General features: G+C 58.0%; 1 protein-coding gene across 3 annotated transcripts in view; it reads right to left on the reverse strand.

The window, feature by feature from the left end:
- Positions 1 to 1,055: 1,055 nt before the first annotated feature.
- The window catches only part of PCDH1 (protocadherin 1), an 86,875-nt gene continuing 64,910 nt past the window's right edge, over positions 1,056 to 23,020 (reverse strand). Inside the window, exons 5-6 of one of the 3 annotated variants that reach the window (XR_010991386.1) lie at positions 1,636 to 2,145; positions 1,056 to 1,236 (exon numbers count right to left, since the gene is read on the reverse strand). Coding sequence is in view for 2 of the 3 variants with exons in the window: in XM_068169539.1 (XP_068025640.1) it covers positions 1,760 to 2,145 (386 nt within the window). In the remaining variant the exon portion in view is untranslated. Of the gene's footprint in view, positions 2,146 to 6,208; positions 6,252 to 23,020 lie in introns of all 3 variants that reach the window. The other 2 variants (XM_068169540.1, XM_068169539.1) reach the window with 2 other exon arrangements.

Raw genomic sequence — 23,020 nt, forward strand, 5'->3', positions numbered from 1 at the left:
TGGACCCCGAGAGATTGGCCCTGTGGCCTAAGGGCAGCGGGAGTCCAGCGGGCAGGGGCGCGGCGGCCCCCCCGTGTGTGACCCTGAGACAAAGCTCCTCCTCACAAAGGCAATGGTGGCTTTACAGGCGGGCGGGACCGAGGTGGAAGGCATGGCGCAGCCGGGCCTCACGGGCATCCCCTGCCCCTCGGGAGGTGGCACAAGGGCTGAGGCGCCACAGCCGGTGCCAGCCTCCCTGCCAGCAGAGTCGGGCTGAGGGCTTTGGGGGGACCCAGACGGTCCCTCCCCAGGGGCGGGGGCTCCCCCATCCCTCCTCCACCGGCCGGGCACCAGCAGCAACCCCACACCCCCACTCCCATCCAAACACACCCCCCCCCTCCCCCAAAGCAGACCCTGCCTATGGCACCGGGCAGGCCCTAGGGACCCTGCAGCTTGTGGGCACAGTGACAACGTTCAGAAAGAGATCCAGGCTGAAAAGAAAAAAGCAAAGAGCAAAGTCCCTGCAGTCCAGCTAGGACGCTGCCCCCACCCCCCCTGCTCTGCTCCAGCTGCCCAGCTGCTGTTTCAGGGCCTGGTCACATCTCTATTTACAATATAGAACACGAGTGTGGGCTCGACACTGGCGCTCCCGAGGGCTCTTCCACGCAGCAAACCATTCCAAGCTGGAGCTTGCTCCCTGTGGTTTGTTTCTGGATGATTTTTGTGGTTTTTTCCTCTTTTTTTTTTGTTGTTTGTTTTCTTTTTTTCCCTTTTTTTTGTTATTTTGTTTTGCTTTGTTTTTGTTTTGTTTTGCTTCGTTTTGTTTTGCTTTGTTTTTGTTTTGTTTTGTTTCGTTTTGTTTTGCTTTGTTTTTGCTTAGTTTTGCTTTGTTTTTGCTTTGTTTTTGTTTTGTTTTGCTTTGTTTTTGTTTAGTTTTGCTTTGTTTTGCTTTGCTTCCTTTTGCTTCCTTTTGTTTTTGCTTTGTTTGGTTTTGTTTCCCTTCGTTTCGTTTTGTTTTTGCTTCGCTTCGTTTCGTTTTGCTTTGCTGTGTGTGGTTTTCGTTGTTGGTTTTGCCTCTGTGTGTGTGTGTGTGTGTGTGTGTGTGGTTTGGGTCGGGTTTTCGTTTTGCTGTCGCCGTTGTCGTCGTCGTTGGGTTTTGTTTGTTGGTTTGAACGTCTTTCGTTTCGAGGACAAGGAAAAGTTTTCAATCAGGCAGGACTTGAATGGTCATTCCTAAGAGTCGTTATTTACAGGTGTCTACAGCAAAAGAAGACAGGCAGCTCAGCTCACTCCCTGTGTATGTGTTGGGGGGGGGGGGGGGGGGGGAGGGAGGGGGGAGGACACACAGCCCCCTCCTCTAATCCTAAGCCCCAGGAACTCCACCAGCTCTGCGTGGACCTTTGGTACGTCAGCCCTTCTCTCTCCCCAGCGGTGCCCTCTGCACCGGGAGCCCTGCCCAAAGCCCTCCCCTGGCGCCGCAGCGAGTTCGGAGGCAGGCACCCGCAAGTGCTCAGAGATCGGGGCGGGGGCGGGGTTGGATGCTTTCATCCTTCCCACCCCCACCCCACCCCCTCCTGGGAAAACAAGGGGTTAAAAATGAAAGGGTGCTCCTCTCATCCCTGCCTTTGCCCTGCCCCGGCTGTCAGCAGAGCCCACCTGGCCTGGAGAACCGTAAAGCATCGAAGGTTAAAAAGTTCCTCTGGACACCGGCCTCAGAAGCGCCTCTGCTCCCTGCCCCTCCTCTTCTTTTTCTCCCCTCCCCCACACCACCCTGCCAGCCTCACAGGTAGATCTCCCTCTTGGCGGTCTGGGAGGAGGGGGTGGTGGCCGGCTGGAAGTCCGAGGTCTGGGTGAGAGGGATTTCCTCCATGGGAGAGTCCTTGCAGGGCTCATGGCTACTACTGGAGAAGGCACTGTACGTGGGGAGCAGGCGGAGGTTGGCCATTTTGGTGCTGCGCTCTTCCGAGAGCCTGGGGCTGCCGTTGCCGACTTGCTCTTGGCTCCCTCTGTCTTGGTAAGGCACAAAAGTGGAGAGTTTGAGGGCGTTCTTGGGCCTGCGGCTGGGGGAGGACTGCCCTGGCATCCAGCAGGTGTCGGAGTGGCCGAACTCGGTGCACTCCCGGGTGCAGGTCCCGGTCATGGCTACGTCGGGCAGGGGACGGAGATCTGCGGAGAGGAGGCGAGAAGGGCGTTACACACACACACACCTGGGGGCACCGCCAGCCTGCCACGGCAGCGGGGGAGAGCCTTGGCACACACACATGGGCACCGCCAGCCTGCCATGAACATCGTTACACAGACATGGGCACTGCCAGCCTGCCATGAACATCATTACACACACATGGGCACCACCAGCCTGCCATGGCAGCAGGGGAGAGCCTTGGCACACACACGTGGGCACCGCCAGCCTGCCATGAACATCGTTACACACACATGGGCACTGCCAGCCTGCCATGAACATCATTACACACACATGGGCACCACCAGCCTGCCATGGCAGCAGGGGAGAGCCTTGGCACACACACATGGGCACCGCCAGCCTGCCATGAACATCGTTACACAGACATGGGCACTGCCAGCCTGCCATGAACATCATTACACACACATGGGCACCGCCAGCCTGCCATGGCAGCGGGGGAGAGCCTTGGCACACACACGTGGGCACCGCCAGCCTGCCATGAACATCGTTACACACACATGGGCACTGCCAGCCTGCCATGAACATCATTACACACACATGGGCACCACCAGCCTGCCATGGCAGCAGGGGAGAGCCTTGGCACACACACATGGGCACCGCCAGCCTGCCATGAACATCGTTACACACACATGGGCACTGCCAGCCTGCCATGAACATCGTTACACACACATGGGCACTGCCAGCCTGCCATGAACATCGTTACACACACATGGGCACCGCCAGCCTGCCATGAACATCGTTACACACACATGGGCACTGCCAGCCTGCCATGAACATCGTTACACACACACAGGCACCGCCAGCCTGCCATGGCAGTGGCGAAGAGCCTCGGTACACAGACATGGGCACTGCCAGCCTGCCATGGCAGCGGGGGAGAGCCTTGGCACACACACATGGGCACCGCCAGCCTGCCATGAACATCGTTACACACACATGGGCACTGCCAGCCTGCCATGAACATCATTACACACACATGGGCACTGCCAGCCTGCCATGGCAGTGGGGCAGAGCCTTGGCACACACACATGGGCACCACCAGCCTGCCATGGCAGTGGGGGAGTGCCTTGGCACACACACGTGGGCGCTGCCAGCCTGCCATGAACATCGTTACACACACATGGGCACCACCAGCCTGCCATGGCAGCGGGGGAGAGCCTTGGTACACACACATGGGCACCACCAGCCTGCCATGGCAGTGGGGGAGTGCCTTGGTACACACACATGGGCACCACCAGCCTGCCATGGCAGTGGGGGAGAGCCTTGGTACACACACATGGGCACCACCAGCCTGCCATGGCAGCGGGGGAGAGCCTTGGCACACACACGTGGGCACCACCAGCCTGCCATGGCAGCGGGGGAGAGCCTTGGTATGCACACATGGGCACCTCCAGCCTGCCATGAACATCGTTACACACACATGGGCACCGCCAGCCTGCCATGAACATCGTTACACACACACGGGCACCACCAGCCTGCCATGAACATTGTTACATACACCTGTGGGCATGACCAGCCTGCCATGGTAGTGGGGGAGAGCCTTGGTATGCACACATGGGCACCTCCAGCCTGCCATGGCAGCAGGGAAGAGCCTTGGTATGCACACATGGGCACCTCCAGCCTGCCATGAACGTTGTTACACACACATGGGCACCGCCAGCCTGCCATGAACATCGTTACACACACATGGGCATCACCAGCCTGCCATGGCAGGAGGAACACAGGCAGCAGCACATGAGCATCTCCAGCCTACCTGCATCTTTGCATGGGGAGAGGGGACAGCTGGACATGTGGCAGCCAGGAGCTGGAGCTATGGTTGTCCAGGGAGCTGGAACCATGGCTACCCATGAAGCTCAACCCATGGCTAGCCATGAAGCTGGGCCAGTGGCCATACAGGGAGCTGGAACCATGGTTGTCCAGGGAGCTGGAACCACAGCTACCAAGGAACTGGACCCACAGCCATGCAGGGACCTGGACCCGTGGCCATCCAGGGAGCTGGACCCATAGCTACCCATGGAGCTGGACCCATGGACATCCAGGGAGCTGGACCCATAGCTACCCATGGAGCTGGACCCGTGGCCATCCAGGGAGCTGGACCCATAGCTACCCATGGAGCTGGACCCGTGGCCATCCAGGGAGCTGGACCCATAGCTACCCATGGAGCTGGACCCATGGACATCCAGGGAGCTGGACCCATAGCTACCCATGGAGCTGGACCCGTGGCCATCCAGGGAGCTGGACCCATAGCTACCCATGGAACTGGACCCGTGGCCATCCAGGGAGCTGGACCCATAGCTACCCATGGAGCTGGACCCATGGACATCCAGGGAGCTGGAAGGGGAACCCAAGGCTCCTTGGCAGCTCCCATCCAGGCTGGTAGCCCCAGCTCCTCACAACCAAGCATCCTCATCCTCTTTGCCATGGGTACATGCAGAGAAGCAGGAGGCAGAGCATGGGGCAGAGCTCCCTGAGCCCACCCTCTTTAGAGATGAGCCTTGCACAGGAGGGGCTCCACAGTCTGGATCTGCACAGCAGGTTGCCACCAGATTCCTGGCATCACCTGGACCCTGCTAGGCTGCAGGAGCTCCCTTGGCCCAGCACATTTGCTCACCACTGACAGCTTCATGGTGCAGAGACAGGGAGCTGCCCCAAACACAGCTAGGCTCTGCAGTGCCCAGAGGTACAACCACAGCCCCTCAGCACCATTCTTGGGCAGCCCTGCCCTGCTCACCATCATTGGGCATGCCAGGCCACGTGCAAGGCTTCCCCCCAAGCATCCATCAGCAGGAGCCCCAAGCCCAGCCAGAAGTCCTCAGCCATAGGCTGGTCTCCCATGGAGCCTGAGATGCCCAAGAGCAGTTGAAGGCCACATGAGCAACCCCTTGTGTACCTCCAGAGGGGCTGGACACCTCTGATACTCACAACTCCCTGTCCCAGGAGCACTCAAGCCTCTCTGTGCACCCAAGACCTGCCCCTGAGGGAGTCAGATGTCTGAGGGCATCAATAGCTCCCTGCTCCTGGCATTGCCAGGAAGCTCTGACCACCAGCTGCACCACTCTGGAGTCACCACAAGGCGCTCTTGAGCCTTGGCCATGTCTCCTTTACAAAGGGAGGATCTGTCACAAGCCTTCAGAGGCCCAAGCTTGGCACTTCCCCGCAGTGTCCCTCCAAGAGCCACGCCAGGCACAAGCCATTCCTTGCCATCTGCCCCAGCATGGGCCACAACACAGCCCCATGGCACTGCCTGGCACACAATCGTTGCCCACTGGCACCAGCACCTGCTGCAGAGCAAGCCTGGTGCTGGGGCTGGGATGAAAGGAGGGGCTGGAGATGACCTTGAAGCTGTCCAGACCTGCAGCCATCCCTTCTGCTTCCCACAAGCCCTCTCCACCTCTGCACCCAGGAGCTCACTCCAGCGCTGCGCTGCTGGCAAACAGCGCTGCACGCTGATGGAGGCAGACACTAAGGAGCTCTGGGGCCACGTGGGGCTTTCACCAGCCCAGGGCATGCCCCATCCCACCAGACACAGGGTGGGACACCAAATGCCCTCCTCCCAGTGAAGGACAGCCCCACTGGCACAGCCTCAGCCCAGGGAAGAAGCCAACCAGAGCCATTCACACTGCGCTGGGGGCTCTGCCCCTCCCCAGCACCTCCCTCCTGCCACCGGTGTGGGGCTCTCGGAGAGGAGAGTCACCCTGGCACAGCTTCCCCACACAGACTGCCCCAGGGGGCAAGGAAGGTCTCTGCAGAAGAAGGCTCCACAAGATGCTGGGCACGGCTGGCAAGGGGCAGAAGTGAGGATGGGCACGGCAGAAGGGGTGAAGCCAGCAGCAAACCAGTGCCTGAGCAACTTCTTGCCCTAACGCAAGCCCCAGCGGAGCTGAGGCTCCTCGGAGGGGCCGAGACCGCCCAGGTGTTCCCCCTGGCTCCTGAGGAGGCTCTGGCAGCCACAGCTGGGAGCCACCTCCTGCCTCCCATCCCCTGGCACAGATGCCGAGCTGCCAGGGCCTGGCAGAAGCCCCAAGGACATACCTCAGCGCAGACCCCCTTCACAGCCTGCTCCGCTCAGGGGACTCTAATGAGGGGCAGAAAAAGGACGAGAGGGTCACATCATTGCACAGCCCCCACAGCCTCCAGCACCCACCCCGAGGACCCTCCTGGGCCCTCCGGCCTCTGCCAGCCCTCCCCGCGGCGCCGCGCCGAGCCCCCTGGCACCCCTCTGCCGCCTGCTGCCTTCAGGAGTCCCTTGGCCTCTCCTGGAGGCTGCTTGGCCACCCCTGCTGAGCTCTCACTACTCTCTCCAGCCTTACCCTAGCCTCCCTGGAGCCCACTGGCCCACCCTGCAGGACCCAACTGGGGGCAAAGCTTGAAGCCACCTGGCTTGTGGCACCCCCTGAGCCCCCGTGTGCTAAACAGCCTGGGGCTGGGCATCCCTTCACAGAATGGCTTGAGCTGGAAGGGATCTTGGAGAGCATCCAGTTCCAACCCCCCTGCCACGGGCAGGGACACCTCCTCCCAGGTGGGGAAACACACAGACACGGACACAGCCCAGCTGGAAGCCTGCTGACACACTGAGGGACCACACATGGGCACACTGCAAAGAACCCAGGCACAGGGGACAGCCATGCAGGGTGCAAAAGCAGGAGCCCAAGCCTCACAGGGGACAAGATGCCCTCACAGCCTGCCAGGGCCACGTCTTTGAGGTCATGCTCAGAGCAGCTGTCCTGTTTCTCAAGCAGGTGGGAAGCTGCCTCCTCTCTTTCTCCTGGCCACAGACAGAAAGCAAGACATGAGAAGAGGGGCAAGGCAGCTGAGGTCCTCTCCCTGCTCTGTGCAAGCAGTCTGGAGCCTGTGTCCTAGGGGATCCACCAGATCCACCTCTCAGGACAACAGGTGGCCACCAGCTTGGTCAGCTTGAGGTTGTCTGAAAGTGCCTTTCACTTCTTCTGCTCGGGAGGCAGTGTGGTGGAGTCTTCCCCAAAGGGGAATGGATGTGAGGAACAAGTTCTGCACCATGAGGGTGGTGGAACACTGCAACAGGCTGCCCAGGGAGGTGGTTGAGGCTTCTTCCATGGAGATGCTCAAGGTGAGGCTCAGTGAGGCCCGGGACAACCTGATGTAGGTGGGGGTGTCCCTGCTGACTGCAGGGGGGTCAGGCTGGACGACCTTCGGAGGTCCCTTCTGGCCCAGGCCCTTCTGTGACTGTCCTTCTCACTTCCAGAAACCGCTTGGTGCCGAGTGCTCCCAGGCTGGGCAGTGGATGAGTGCCCTGGCAGAAGATGCTTTGCTGAGCCCATGGAGTGCACTGGCAGGACCCAAAGGAAAGCTGCTCCCCAAAAGCCCCTGGTGAAGGGAGCTGTGGTGATTTCCTCCTGCCAAGGGCAGCTTAGAAACCTCGGGAGCAGGCAGGAACGTCGTGTTCAGGACCTTTTCTGCCCATTGTCTGCTCCTGGCACTCCAGGCTTTTTCCAGCATTGTCCCTTCCCTCTCAGGGAGCTGCTGGCACGGGAGCCCTGCTGCTGAAGGAGGCCATTATGTGCCACCAGCACAACCCAGCCTGCTTTGAGAGCCCGGGAAGGGGGCAGCCTGCGAGCCCTGAATAGCTCGGAGCAAACGTGGACCTCTGGCCTAATTCTCACCACAGGCTTTGAGGTGCCACCACACCAGCAGAAATCTTGCTTCTGGGGGTGAGGCTGCTGGGAACTTGGCCCACAAAGTGCTGATTCCTGAGCAGCCCACGCTGGTAAGAAGGCAGAGCCCCAAAGCTGCCCTCGGGACAGAGGTGCAAAGTGTGCTCAGGAGTTCAGCTCCCTCCTCCACTCCCCTCCCCTAGTGAAGATTTGGGGCTCTGGCCCTCTGAGATGTGACCAAGCTCCCAGGTGAAGAGGATGGCCATGAGGGCAGGGAAATACTGGAAGAGGTTGCCCAGAGATGTGGTGGAGGTCCCATCCCTGGAGATAATCAAGGTTGGACTTGATGGAGCCCTGAGCAACCTGATCCAGATGGAGCTGTCCCTGCTGACTGCAGGGGGGTTGGACAGGGTGGCCCTCGAGGGTCCCTTCCAAGCCAATGCACTGTGTGATTCCATGACTGATTCCATGATGCCATGCCCTCTCCATCACCTCTTTCCTCCACTACATCCTGGCCATGCAAACTCAAAGCTCTGGCTGTGCAGGTCCAGCCTCTCCCTGAGCTTCATCCTCTTGCTGAGTGCCTTCAGAGGGCTGTCCCCACCCTGCCATCAGCATTTCCATGCCAGGAGGTTGCACCTCACAGCTGGGAGGCTTGTTTGGGCATTCAGTCTTCCCATAGCTTCCTGGCATCCTCTTGTCAGCTGCCTCAGGGCTCAGGAACCAATCTGGGGCAATAAAAGTCGCCTCCCTTTGAACTTTGCAGATGAAAAGGGGGCACTGGTTGGGGCTTCCCACCCAGAGGAGGTTGAAGGAGGGGAAGCTTCTCTTCAGCCTGGCTCTGTTCTGATGCTGATTTGCCTCTCCTTTCACTGAAGGGAGATGGAGCCCTGGAGCAGGCTGTCCAGAGAGGTGGTGGAGTCTCCTTCATTGAAGACGTTCCAAACCCACCTGAGGATGTTCCCATGTGGCCTTCTCTAGGGGACCCTGCCTTGGCAAGGGGGGGTTGGGCTCGATGGTCTCCAGAGGCCACTTACAACCCCTAGCACCCTGTGATTCTGCTCTCCTCTCCTGACATCCAGGACCCCTCTGCTCTTGGTGAAGGACACTGTGCCAGGGCTGTCTCCTCCGGGAAGAGGCCCACATTGGCGCTGCTGCTTCTAATCATTCCTCTGTCCCCATCCCCACGCAGGGCAGGAGCTCATCTTGATGAGCCACTTGCAAGGCCTCCTCTAAGAGCACCCTTGCTCTTAGCTGGGGGTTTCCACAGGGTACTGAGACAGGGGGCAACAGCAGGCAGCCTCCTGCAGCAGGCACCTCCTCCTCCTGCAGCAGATGTGCAGGGCTTCGCTTCACTGGCCCGCTGCAAGCCAGGTAGCTCCAGGCAGAGAACCTCAACCTTCAACCTCACCCATTGTCAGGGCTTTGGGTTTTTTCTTTCCTGCCACCATCTGCATCACCCAGAGCCTGGTTTGGTTCTCCCCAGCCTTCTGTTTTCATCAGCCACCAGCACGTGGTGCAGGGTGCTGGGGGAGCAGGGCTGATGCAGCACCGCGGGGCAGATCTGGTGGGCGAGGTCGGGAAGGGGTGGAGCCGCTCTGGAAGGGAAGGGCATGGGGCTGTGGGGACGTGACACAGCACAGCACAAGGCAAGGGATGCAGAGAAGCCTGGAAGGGGGAGAAGGGAAGCACAGCATGCTAGGAGGGACTGGGGAAGGAAGGCATGGGGGCTATGATGGTGTGGGGGCAGCAGCTGGGCGACAAAGCAGGAGGATTCCCTCAAGCAGCAAAGCAGAGTCAGCTTCCCTGGCACTGATTTCATCCAACCCACAAGCACTGCACCACCTCTAGCCCCGGGGTGGGGGAGAAGGATGGAGCACAGCCCACGGTGCCACCTGAGGGCTGCAGTGCAAGGGGTCTGCTCCCAAATGCGTGCCAAGGGTGCAGGGCTTCCAGCACAGACAGCTCTGCCACCTCTACAGCCCTGCTTTGGACACCTGGCGACATCCCTTCAGCCACACCAAGCCCTCAGGGCTCTGCAGACCACCCTTAGGTCATCCTTGACAGTGGTGACCACCCATGACATCACATCCCAGCAGCACTGTCCCCCCTGCATGCCCCTACAGCATCCATGGGATGGGAACAGACTCCTCAGGGCTGCTCTTCCCAACAGCTCCCTTCCCACAGCACAGCTCCTGAGGGTAGGCACCAGTCCTGCTCCACTATAGCTTGCTGGTGCCCTTCTCCTGCAACATCACAGCCTCTAGCACCATCCCTGCTTCACCACAGCTTACTGGTGCCCTTCTCCAGCACCATCACAGCCTCTAGCACCATCCCTGCCTCTAGCACCATCCCTGCTTCACCACATCTTGCTGGTGCCCTTCTCCTGCACCATCACAGCCTCTAGCACCATCCCTGCTTCACCACAGCTTACTGGAGCCCTTCTCCTGCACCATCACAGCCTCTAGCACCATCCCTGCTTCACCACAGCTTACTGGTGCCCTTCTGCACCATCACAGCCTCCAGCACCATCCCTGCTCTACCACAGCTTGCTGGAGCCCTACTGCTGCACCATCACAGCCTCCAGCACCATCCCTGCTCCACCATAGCTTGCTGGTGCCCTTCTCCTGCACCATCACAGCCTCCAGCACCATCCCTACTCCACCACAGCTTGCTGGTGCCCTTCTGCACCATCACAGCCTCTAGCACCATCCCTGCTCCACCACAGCTTGCTGGTGCCCTTCTCCTGCACCATCACAGCCTCTAGCACCATCCCTGCTTCACCACAGCTTACTGGAGCCCTTCTCCAGCACCATCACAGCCTCTAGCACCATCCCTGCCTCTAGCACCATCCCTGCTTCACCACATCTTGCTGGTGCCCTTCTCCTGCACCATCACAGCCTCCAGCACCATCCCTGCTTCACCACATCTTGCTGGTGCCCTTCTCCTGCACCATCACAGCCTCTAGCACCATCCCTGCTTCACCACAGCTTACTGGAGCCCTTCTCCTGCACCATTACAGCCTCTAGCACCATCCCTGCTTCACCACAGCTTACTGGTGCCCTTCTGCACCATCACAGCCTCCAGCACCATCCCTGCTCTACCACAGCTTGCTGGTGCCCTACTGCTGCACCATCACAGCCTCCAGCACCATCCCTGCTCGACCATAGCTTGCTGGTGCCCTTCTCCTGCAACATCACAGCCTCCAGCACCATCCCTACTCCACCACAGCTTGCTGGTTCCCTACTGCTGCACCATCACAACCTCCAGCACCATCTCTGCTCCACCATAGCTTGCTGGTGCCCTTCTCCTGCACCATCACAGCCTCCAGCACCATCTCTGCTCCACCACAGCTTGCTGGTGCCCTACTGCTGCACCATCACAGCCTCTAGCACCATCCCTGCTCCACCACAGCTTGCTGGTTCCCTACTGCTGCACCATCACAGCCTCCAGCACCATCCCTGCTTCACCACAGCTTACTGGAGCCCTTCTCCAGCACCATCACAGCCTCTAGCACCATCCCTGCCTCTAGCACCATCCCTGCTTCACCACAGCTTGCTGGTGCCCTTCTCCTGCACCATCACAGCCTCTAGCACCATCCCTGCTTCACCACAGCTTACTGGAGCCCTTCTCCAGCACCATCACAGCCTCTAGCACCATCCCTGCTCCACCACAGCTTGCTGGTGCCCTTCTCCTGCACCATCACAGCCTCTAGCACCATCCCTGCCCCACCACAGCTTACTGGAGCCCTTCTCCTGCACCATCACAGCCTCTAGCACCATCCCTGCTCCACCACAGCTTGCTGGTGCCCTTCGCCTGCACCATCACAGCCTCCAGCACCATCTCTGCTCCACCGCAGCTTGCTGGTGCCCTACTGCTGCACCATCACAGCCTCCAGCACCATCCCTGCTCCACTGCAGCTTGCTGGTGCCCTTCTCCTGCACCATCCTTCCCCCCAGGCAGCGCTGCCGCTCCGTGGCGCCGCTGGCAGGTGCCACTCTCCCGTGCCACTCTCTCTTCTCTGCAGGGGCCGGCCTCCCGCAGCGTGGCTCCCTCAGGTAGGGCCCCCCTGCCCCTCTCCTGGCTGCAGGCGCTGTGCCCGCCGGCGCAGGTACCGCAGGCGCCCTCCTCCGCGGCGCCGCTCTCTGCGGGCGCCTTTCCCCGCCGCGCCGCTCCCCCCGCGGCGCCGCCGCCTGCCGGGCCCGGGTCCCCCAGGGTGCCGTCTCCCCCAGGGGCCGCCTCCTGAGCTGCCGCTCCCTCCAGCTATTGCCTCCCTGCCGCTGCCGCCTTCCCTGCAGGCGCTGCTGCTCTCCTGGTGCCTCTCCTCCAGGTGCCACGTTTGACGGCGCTCTTCCCTCCAGATCCCTCTCCTCTGCCGCGCTCTTCCCTGCGGGCAGCCTTGTGCCAGGGCCTGCTCCCTCCTCACTGCACCCTGAGAGTGCAGCTCTTCGGGAAGGGAGCCCCAACAGCTCCCTGTCCTGCACCAGCTGCACCATTGCTTTGCTAGTCTAGTCCAGTCTGGTCTAGTCCAGTCCACTCCAGCCTGGTCTGTTCCACTCCAGTCTATTTGATCCCACTCCAGTCCATTCCAATCCTTTCCATTCTAATTTGATTCTATTCCATTCTATCCCATTCCATGCCACTCCATTTCATTCTACCATGATTTATTCCATTCCACTCCAGTTTTGTTCTATTCCATTCCAATTTTGTTCTATTCTATTCCATTCCATTCCATTCCACTCCATTCCATTCCATTCCATTCCATTCCATTCCATTCCATTCCATTCCATTCCATTCCATTCCATTCCATTGTAATCCAGTCCAGTCCACTCCATTCCATTCCAATTTTATTCTATTCTATTCCATTCCATTCCATTCCACTCCATTCCATTCCAATTTTAGTCCATTCCTATCCTATCCTATCCTATCCTATCCTATCCTATCCTATCCTATCCTATCCTATCCCATTCCAGTCTGCTCTAGTCTATCCTAGTCTATTCTACCCTGCTCTACCCTGCTGTACCCTACCCTTCTCTACTCAATCTAACTACTATCCCATCCCATACCATCCCATCCCACTTCTACATCAGCAATGGTGTGGCCAGCAGGAGCAGGGCAGTGATTGTCCTCATGAATCCTGGGTTCAGTTTGGGGCTCCTCACTCCCATGAGGACATTGTGAGGCTGGAGCAGGGCCAGAGAAGGGCAACGTAGCTGGGGAAGGGTCTGGAGAGCAGGGCTGGGGAGGAGCAGCTGAGGGAGCTGGGGGTGTTAAGCCTGGAGAAGAGGAGGCTGAGGGAGATCTCATTGCTCTCTGCAGCTCCCTGAGAGGAGGCTGGTGCCCAGGGTGGGTTGGTCTCTTCTCCCAAGGAACAAGTGGCAATGAAGCTGAGGAAGGGGCTGGAGAGCAGGGACTGAGAGCACAGAGCCCAGAGCTCCCCACAGTCCACCTCAGCCCTGCCCTTTGCCAAGGCTGAGCTAATGCCAGCCCTGCAACACTCCAGGCAGACAGTCTGTGGGGCCACTCCTAGCACTCCAACACCCTGACAGCCAGCTTCAGGGACCAGCTCCAGCACTTCAGCACCCAGGCAGATGGCTTTCCAAACTCACCACCAGTGCTGCAGCAGGAGGACAGATGGCTCCTGGTGCCTGAGCCTGACCCAGTGCTGCCCAGCAAGGGGCACTCTGCAGCTCAGTGCCACACTGACAGCTCCAGGGGCAACAAGGAGCAACCACCCCCCCACCCCCAGCCTCTTACAATGGATACTGAGAAGGAGCTCAGGCTTTGAAGAATCCTTTCAGGCCTGCCAAGGGCAGAGGAGGAGATCTCTCCGTGCCTCCTCCTTTCCTTGCCCAGCAAATCAGAGCTGGGGCAAATGAAGAAGTCTTCCTAGACTCAGGTGACAGAAGGAGAGGGAATGGCCTGAAGTTGTGCCAGGGGAGGGCAGGATCTGGCTCTGGGTACTGACCATGGCTGTGGGTACTGACTGGCCGTGGCTCTGGGTACAGACCATGGCTCCAGATAATGACAGTGGCTCTGCATGCTAACTGTGGCTCTTGATGCTGATTCTGCTCCTGTAAGGATCAGGCAGGAGCCAGTGACAGCCTGTGGCACTCATGGGATTCCCAATAGCATCTTCTGCCTCCCCTCAGCTTCACTTCAAGCCCTGTGGCACCCAGCACAACAAATTCAGTCCCCCCTGTAACAGATTCTGGGCTTGTGCTGCCGCTCCCACCTTGTCCTACCCTTGCACAGGGGAACTTCAGCCTTCACTGGACTATAAAAAGCTGAATGATGAAGTTCAGTGAGTGAATAGAGACATCAAGCAGCACCTTGAGAGGATTCCAGGGTGCAAAGGCCAGGAAATGCCCAAGTTAGGTTTGCCCATGAGGTCTCAGTGCTGCTTTGTGATGTGAGCCAGGATTCTGCTCTGGTGGGAAATATTTCGCCTGGGCTCCCTTTACAGCCCTGGGGGGAGAGGACAGAACCACCTGGGAGGTACACCCAGGGATTTTTTTGGGGTGGGGGGAAGAGCAGGCTTTGCCAGTGAGATTCCACCCTGCAGGCCACAGAACAAGGAGGTACAATGGAGGGGTCAAGAGATCAGAGAAGATCATCACTTCTGGGAGGTGTGTGGGGCTGGAGGGCTGGGGATTGATTTACCACTGAGGAGACAAAGCCCAGCAATTTCCTGTGCCTTTTGGCAGTGAATTATCAGGGCAGACTTCACTGCCTCTTTTCACCACCTCTGGTCAGTGCTGTGTGCCCAGGATGCAAAAATGGAAGTTAAAGTTGGTCAGAACTTCAAGCAGCAACAGCAGCAGCAGCCCAAGTCAGGTAAGGAGCAGCAGTGGGCAACCCCCTTCAGCCAGGTGGTATCAAACACAGCACAAGCCAGGCTCCAGAATCAAATCCTAGTTCCTACTGTATCCAAAGACTGTCCTCTGGCCAACCCAGACCTTCTCAGGACAGCTACACACAGCAGACAGTCAACACACAGCCACCCAGAAGGTCAAGAAGACACAAAATAGAATCTTGGCATCACAGAACTATGGAACCATGGAATGGGTTGGGTTGGAAGGGAACTTAAAGCTCATCCAGTTCCAACCTCTCTGCCATGGGCAGGGACACCCCCCACCAGCCCAGCTTGCTCAAGGCCTCATCCAGGCTTGAACACCTCCAAGGAGGAGGCAGCCACAGCCTCCCTGGGCAACCTGTGCCAGTGTCTCCCCACCCTCATTGGGAAGAATTTCTTCCTAATGTCTCATCTCAATCCAGCTTCTGCCAGCCTGAAGCCATCAGCCTTTGTGAAAAGTCCCTCCCCAGCTCTCCTGTAGCCCTTCTCCAGATCTAGACTAGACTAGACTAGACTAGACTAGACTAGACTAGAATAGAATAGAATAGAAATAAGAATAGGAATAGGAATAGACGAGGTTGGAAGAGACGTTTGAGATCATGGAGTCCATCCTATTACCCAGCACCATCTAATCAACTAAACCATGGCACCAAGCACCACATCCAGACTCCTCCTAAACACCTCCAGTGATGGTGACTCCACCACCTCCCTGGGCAGCACATTCCAATGGGCAATCTCTCTTGCTGTGAATCAACCAGGTTGGAAAAGACCTCAGAGATCATCAAGTCCAACCTATTACCTAATACCCAACAATCCTTAACAGCTGAATCAGGGCTCCAAGTGCCACATCCAGTCCCCTCTTGAATACCTCCAGTGATGGTGACTCCACCACCTCCCTGGGCAGCACATTCCAATGGCCAATCTCTCTTTCTATGAAGAATTTCTTCCTAACATCCAACCTAAACCTCCCCTGGCACAGCTTGAGACTGTGTCCTCTTGTTCTGGTGCTGGCTGCCTGGGAGAAGAGACCAACCCCCACCTGGCTACAACCTCCCTTCAGGTAGTTGTAGAGAGCAAGAAGGTCTCCCCTGAGCCTTCTCTTCTCCAGGCTAAGCAACCCCAGCTCCCTCAGCCTCTCCTCACAGGGCTGTGCTCCAGACCCCTCCCCAGCTTTGTTGCCCTTCTCTGGAGACCTTCCAGCAACTCAACATCTTTCCTGAACTGAGGAGCCCAGAACTCTTGTTTTGCTCCAGCCCAGGTGAGTCACAGCTCCTGTGGTGCCTCCAGGAGGGCACAAAGGCCCTGAGGAGACCTTTTGGGCGGCACAGCTGCCACCCTTCGTCTCCCCAGTGCCCTGAGGGAGGAGGGGCAGGTGGGAGCAGAGGGCTCATGTGTGGCTTTGGAGCCCTCTCTTGCAAGGGCTAATGACATTATGCAAATGCAGAGGAGCAGCACCTGCTGTCCCCCCCGGGGGCTGCCAGCTCATGCATGCCTTGGATGCGCATTCCTGCTGCCCAAATTCCTGCACCCTGCCCCTGCCACATTCCAGCCTGACCCTGCCCCTGCCTGCTGGCTCCAGTACACACAATTCCTCCCAGAGCCCCCCACCTGGGCTCCCAGCATGGCTCTGTGGGGCTCAGCTGCCTCCCTGGCTAGCCAGATGCATGGCTCAGGGGGCCCTGCCGTGCCCCTGCTACCGATGCACTGCCAGCTGGTGGGGTAGGGGGGACCAGCAGGACCAGAGCAGTGATTGTCCCCCTGGACATTTACAGTGGCTCCTACCACTGCTCCAGAGCCTGGGGACCCTTGTCCTCTTCCCCTGAAAGCCTTGGGACACCTCCTGACAATAAACCATGGCCCTCAGCACCACAGCTCTGCCTCTTGGAAACACCTCCAGGGATGGGGATTCCACCACCTCCCTGGGCAGCCTGGGCCAGGCTTTGAAAACCCTTTCAGCCAAGAAGTTTCTTCTAATGTCCAAACTAAACCTCCCCTGGGGAAACTTGAGGCCATTTTCCTCTTGCCTTAGCTCTTGTTTCTTGGGAGCAGAGCCCAACCCCCACCTGGCCCCAACCCCCTCTCAGGGAGCTGCAGGCAGCAATGAGGTCTCCCCTCAGCTTCCTCTTCTCCAGGCTGAACACCCCCAGGTCCCTCAGCTGCTCCTCCCCAGCCCTGTTCTCCAGACCCTTCCCCAACCCCAGGCCTCCCCACAGCAGCCAGGCTCAGGACCTTTTGAAGCAGCAAATGCCTCTTACAGAAGGAACCTGAGCAGCTAATCCTTCAGCTTTACCTTGTGCCCCAGCCTGTGACAGGCAGGGGTCACATCCTGCCTGACACAACTCCTCTGCTCCAGCATGGAGCTGAAGGGAGGGACTTGGAGGGGGTCTTCTCCAGCCCACATCCCACAGACCCTTTCAGGTGAACTGCAGCCCCTCCAGCAGTCAGCTGCTTGCAGCCCTCTTTCCTTCCAGGGGTTAATCTTCCTCTCCAGAGCTTCTCAAAGCCAATTAGCAGGAGTGTGGTGGCAGACAGGGTGCTGCACTTATCTCCCCACTTCCTATCTCCCCACTTCCTATCTCCCCACTTCCAGGGATCTGCCCTTATCAGTTAATTGAAGCTGCAGCCCTGCTTCCCTTCCTGCCAGCACCTCAGCAGGGAGGGCCCTGGAGCTTGAGGTGGCCTTCACCAGTTTGCCAGGGAAGAGATGGGAGAAGGGCAGGGACCCTGCCCCAGGAAGGACAATGAAGGGGAGACGGTTGAGTCCCTTTGTGCTGGGACAGGGAGGGCAGCCAGGGACTGAATCTCAGCCCTCTGTGCTCTGTGTGGGGAGGCACAAAGTTCCCTCAGCTCTGGGTGAGACCTCCACAATGGCAGCCTGGGAGGGAGCCAAGGAAGATGCCTACACCACAGGCAGGCTGGGAGGAACCACAGGTTAGCTCCAGCTCCCAGCAGGACACTGGGCAGAGCCCTGGAGCAGGCTCCAGAAAGGTTGTGGAGTCTCCTTCCCTGCAGAGCTTCCAACCCCACACCCTGGCCATGGTGCTCCTGGGCAAGCTGCTGTGGCTGCCCTGCTGGATGACCTCCAGAGGTCCCTTCCCACCCCCAGCAGGCTGGGATTGTGCAGGGACGGGCTGGGATCGTGCAGGGATGGGCTGGGATTGTGCAGGGATGGGCTGGGATTGTGCAGGGACAGGCAGGGATCGTGCAGGGACGGGTTGGGATTGTGCAGGGACAGGCAGGGATTGTGCAGGGAGGGGCTGGGATTGTGCAGGGATTGGTTGGGATTGTGCAGGGACAGGCAGGGATTGTGCAGGGATGGGCTGGGATCGTGAAGGGATGGGCTGGGATTGTGCAGGGACGGGTTGGGATCGTGCAGGGACGGGTTGGGATTGTGCAGGGATGGGCTGGGATTGTGCAGGGACAGGCTGGGATTGTGCAGGGAGGGGTTGGGATCATGCAGGGAGGGGTTGGGATTGTGCAGGGATGGGCTGGGAACGTGCAGGGATGGGCTGGGATTGTGCAGGGAGGGGCTGGGATCGTGCAGGGACGGGTTGGGATTGTGCAGGGACGGGTTGGGATCGTTCAGGGACGGGTTGGGATTGTGCAGGGATGGGCTGGGATTGTGCAGGGACGGGTTGGGATCGTTCAGGGACGGGCTGGGATCGTGCAGGGACGGGTTGGGATTGTGCAGGGACGGGTTGGGATAGTGCAGGGACGGGCAGGGATTGTGCAGGGAGGGGCTGGGATTGTGCAGGGATGGGCTGGGATCGTACAGGGACGGGCTGGGATCGTGCAGGGACCGGCTGGGATCGTGCAGGGACCGGCTGGGACCCCGCTCTGGTTTCCCAAGCACTCTGTGTTTGCTCCTTGGTGGCTGCCTTCCATTGTCTGCCTGTATTATAGCTCTTGTGGCAGGGAGAAAAGAGCTGGCAGCCGCATGTCTGCCTTTGAGCAGAGCCTTTGTGAAGCTCCATCAACGATTTAATCATCTCCCGGAGGCAGGACAATGCGTGGAGGGGGGAAATCGTTCTTGCAGGGGGCCTGCAGGCACACAGGCTAAGAGCCATTGGAGGCCTCTGATGTCACCAAGGTGTTTAAGTGACAAAAGCCCTCAGCACTTTGTGGAAAGGGCTTGCTTCAAGAGTGGGATCTGGAAACAAAGGCAAGAGAGACCACTTGGAGAGAGGCAAAGCAGAGGAAGAATCCTTTGGAGAGGATCGAGCCAAAGCCCAGGAAACCGGGGGGGGGGGGGGGGGGGGCGGGAAATGGCAGCGTGGAGCTGCGGGCAGAGGCTTGGTTTGCTTTCCCTGGATCCTTCCTGGGAGCGAAGTGAAGACACTCAGTTGCCCCTGCAGCTTTCTGACAGCCTCTGCTGGCTGTGGAAACGCTGCCTGGGCCATAATGCAGCAGCAAGAGGCCACATCCTTGCCAGAAGCAGTGATGGATCTTTGAAGGATCAGGGGATGGGCACTAAGTGCAGGGCTGATGCTCTCTGAATCGCAGGATGGTTTGGGTTGGAAAAGCCCTCTGAGGTCATCCAGTCCAACCAGCAGCCCAACCTCAGCATGGCCACCAAACCATGGCCCCAAGTGCCATGGCTACACAGGGGCTTGGGCTGCCCCGAGGAGGAAAAGCCTGTCTGCTGGTGGAGGATGGACATACAGACCCTGGGACCACATCCAGCCACATGGAGGTGAAGTCCAGCACCCAGCAGGGTCATGAGTGTCAGACCAAGGGTGTGGGCAGGGAAGGCTTGGTGACATCAAGTGAGGGTTTATGACTGCTGATGGCTTGGAGATCAAGAGCAGCCCACAATGGAGACCATGAAGCTCTGAGCTGCCCAGCAGTGAAGAGAGATAGAATGGTTGGGGTTGGAAAGGACCCTGAAAGCTCACCCAGTCCAACCCCACTTCAGCCAGCAGGGACAGCTGCACCCACAGCAGAATGCTCACAGTCCCAAACAGCCTGACCTGGAATGATTCCAGGGATGGAGCAGCTCCCACCTCTCAGGGCAGCCTGGGCCAGGCTCTCCCCACCCTCAGGGTCAAACATTTCTCCCTTCTCTCCACTCTGAGTCTCCCTCTTGCAGTTCAAACCATCCCCCCTTGGCCTGTCCCCACAGGCCCTGCTCAAAACTCTGTCCCCATCTCTCTTAGATGCCACAAAGGCAGCTGCAGCTGCAGGCAGCTGACACCATGGAATGGAATGGAATGGAATGGAATGGAATGGAATGGAATAGAATAGAATAGAATAGAATAGAATAGAATAGAATAGAATAGAATAGAATAGAATAGAATAGACCAGGTTGGAAGAGACCTTTGAGATCAACAAGTCCAACCTATCATCCAACACCACCTAATCAACTAACCCATGGCACCAAGCACCCCATCAAATCTCCTCCTAAACACCTCCAATGATGGTGACTCCACCACCTCCCTGGGCAGCCCATTCCAATGGGCAATCACTCTCTCTGTGTTGAACTTCCTCCTCACCTCCAGCCTAAACCTCCCCTGGCGCAGCCTAAGACTGTGTCCTCTTGTTCTGGTGCTGATTGCTTGGGAGAAGAGACCAACCCCCACCTGGCTACAGCCTCCCTTCAGGTAGTTGTAGAGAGCAATAAGGCCTCCCCTGAGCCTCCTCTTCTCCAGGCTAAACAACCCCAGCTCCCTCAGTCTCTCCTCATAGGGCTTGTGTTCCAAGCCCCCCACCAACTTTGTTGTCCTTCAGCCACAAAGACAGCCACAAAGGCTGAAAATCAGCAGTGGAAGCTCAGTGAGAGGAGATCCTGTGGCTGGCACCTGGCAGAAGCAGCATATGTCCTGCCCAGGTCCTCCTGTGGTGCAGCCAGAGTAGATGCCAAGCCATCAGCCCAGGTGGCTAACCTCTCTGAGTGGAACCACTTTGACACCTTGCTGGCAGCGTTCCCCAGCAAGGCAGTGAAAGGATCTGCCATGGCCAGGGAGAGCTCATCTGCTCAGCTGAAAACAGGAGGCCCCACCAGCAGCACAGCTTGCTGAAGGTGCAGCTCTGAGCAGGCAGGAGGACATCAATGTGCTGATACCAGGGGGGTGGTTTAGAATCATAGAATGGGCTGGGCTGGAAGGGACCCCCAAAGCTCATCCTTTCCAAACCCCCTGCACTCAGCAGGGACATCCCCAACTACATCAGCTTGCCCAGAGCCCTCTCCAGCCTCACCTTGAATATTTCCAGGGATGGAGCCCCAGCCACCTCCCTGGGCAATCTGTTGCAGGGCTCCACCACCCTCCTGCTGCAGAACTTGTTCCTCACATCCAATCTCCATCTGCTCTGCTCTAGTTTGAAGCCATTGTCCCTGATGCTGTCCCTGCAGGCCTTTGGGCACAGTCCCTCTACAGCCTTCTTGTAGCCCCCTTCAGATTCTGGAAGGCTGCTCTAAGGTCTGCCTGCAGCCTTCTCTTCTCCAGGCTGAACACCCCCAGCTCCCTCAGCCTGTCCCATAGCAGAGCTGCTCCAACCCCCTGAGCATTTTCATGGCCTCCTCTGGATCTGCTGCATCAGGTCCAAGTCCTTCTCCTTTGAGGTCTCCATACCAAGACACAGGACTACAGGTGAGGTCTCACAGAGCAGAGCAGAGGGGCAGGATCCCTCTCTCCAGCTCTGGCCACACTGCTTTGGATGCAGCCCAGGCTGCCCTTGGCCTTCTGTGCTGCCAGTGCCCATTGCTGGCTCCTGCCCAGCTTCTCCCCCCCCCAGCACCCCCAAGTCCTTCCCTGCAGGGCTGCTCTCAATCTCCTCACCCCAGCCTGGACTGCTAGTGAGACTTGGGGCAGACTGGTTTTGGGCTATTTGGGAAGATCTAGGGAATAAACCCAGATCTGGATGGATACAGCTCTGCCTGATGTTTGTTTTTAGGATGGTGGAAAGGCTCTGGAGGGAGGAGGGTGGGGAGGGGAGGAGGGGGGAATAAAAAGCAGGATAATGGCTTCCAATGGGGAATCTCAACTTCCAGCTACCCCTGGGTGCTGCAGCTGACAGGCTGCTGGAGGGTAGATGCAATGAAGATTGCACCACCCGAGGGAGAGCTGCCAGAGGCAGTCCTAAAGGCACACAGTGGATAAGACAGGCTTGAAAGAGGAGTGAGGATGAAACCTGCTGCCTGACATCCCGGCAGGACAAGGAGGATCTGCTGTGCCTTACAGGCAAGCCTGGCCATGGGGACTTGCCAGCTCTGTCACCCCCCTGCTCCAAAGCACAGCATGAGGGAAGTGTAGGATGATCAGGAGAAGGTTTTGATTTCATGGTCTAAGAGATAAGGATGAAAACTGCCACAATCAGTCCAAGGGCAGGATTGTCAGCAATTATTTTTCCAAAGGGGGAAGATGGTGACAGCAGCTCTGCCTCTTGCACATTGTCCATAGCAACAGAAGATGTGTGTGTGTGTGTGTGTGTGTGCAGCACTGAGCAAGGCAGCAGAACCTGCTCAAGAGAGGAGCCCAGAGCTGGGCTTGCTCAGCCTGGAGAAAAGGAGGCTGAAGGGAGAGCTTCTGGCTCTCTGCAGCTCCCTGAAAGGACATTGGACTGAAGAGGTCGTTGGCCTCTTCTCCCTAGTAACAAGTGACAGGACAAGAGGAAATGGCTTCAAGTTGCACCAGGCTGGACATGAGGAACAATTTCTTCCCCAAAAGGGTTGTGAAGCCCTGGCCCAGGCTGCCCAGGGCAGTGGTGGAGTCCCCATCCCTGGAGGGCTTTCAAAGAGATGTGATGCTGAGGGCCAGGGTTTAGTGGTGAGCTGGAAGTGCTGGGGTAAGGCTTGGACTTGATGAGCTGAAAGGCATCTTCCAGTAATAACAATTCTGTGATTCTAGGTAGAGCCCCAAAAGATTTGTAGGCTTGGTAGAGCCCAAAGGAACCTGTAGTCTGGTAGAGCCCCAATGGGATCTGTAGGTCTGGTACTGCCCAAAGGGAGCTGATTTGAAAGGTCTAAAATGATTCTGTGATTCCAGGCAGAGCCCAAAGGGATCTGTAGGTCTGGAAGAGCTCAAAGAGATCTGTAGATCCAGTAGAGCCCAAAAGGATCTGAGGTTTAGAAGGTCTAAAATGATTCTGTGGTTCCAGGCAGAGCCCAAAAGGATCTGAGGTTTGGAAGGTCTAAAATGATTCTGTGGTTCCAGGCAGAGCCCAAAAGGATCTGAGGTTTGTTTGGAAGGTCTAAAATGATTCTGTGGTTCCAGGCAGAGCTCAAAGGGATCTGTAGGTCTGGTAGAGCTCAAAGGGTTCTGTAGGTCTGGTAGAGCCCAAAGGGATCTGTGATTTGAGAAGTCTAAAATGATGCTGTGATTCCACGTAGAGCCCAAAGGGATCTCTAGGTTCAGTAGAGCC

Source organism: Melanerpes formicivorus, unplaced genomic scaffold (genome assembly GCF_026170545.1).
Source record: "Melanerpes formicivorus ecotype bairdi unplaced genomic scaffold, bMelFor1.0.p_v2 SCAF_188, whole genome shotgun sequence".
NCBI lineage: Eukaryota > Metazoa > Chordata > Aves > Piciformes > Picidae > Melanerpes > Melanerpes formicivorus.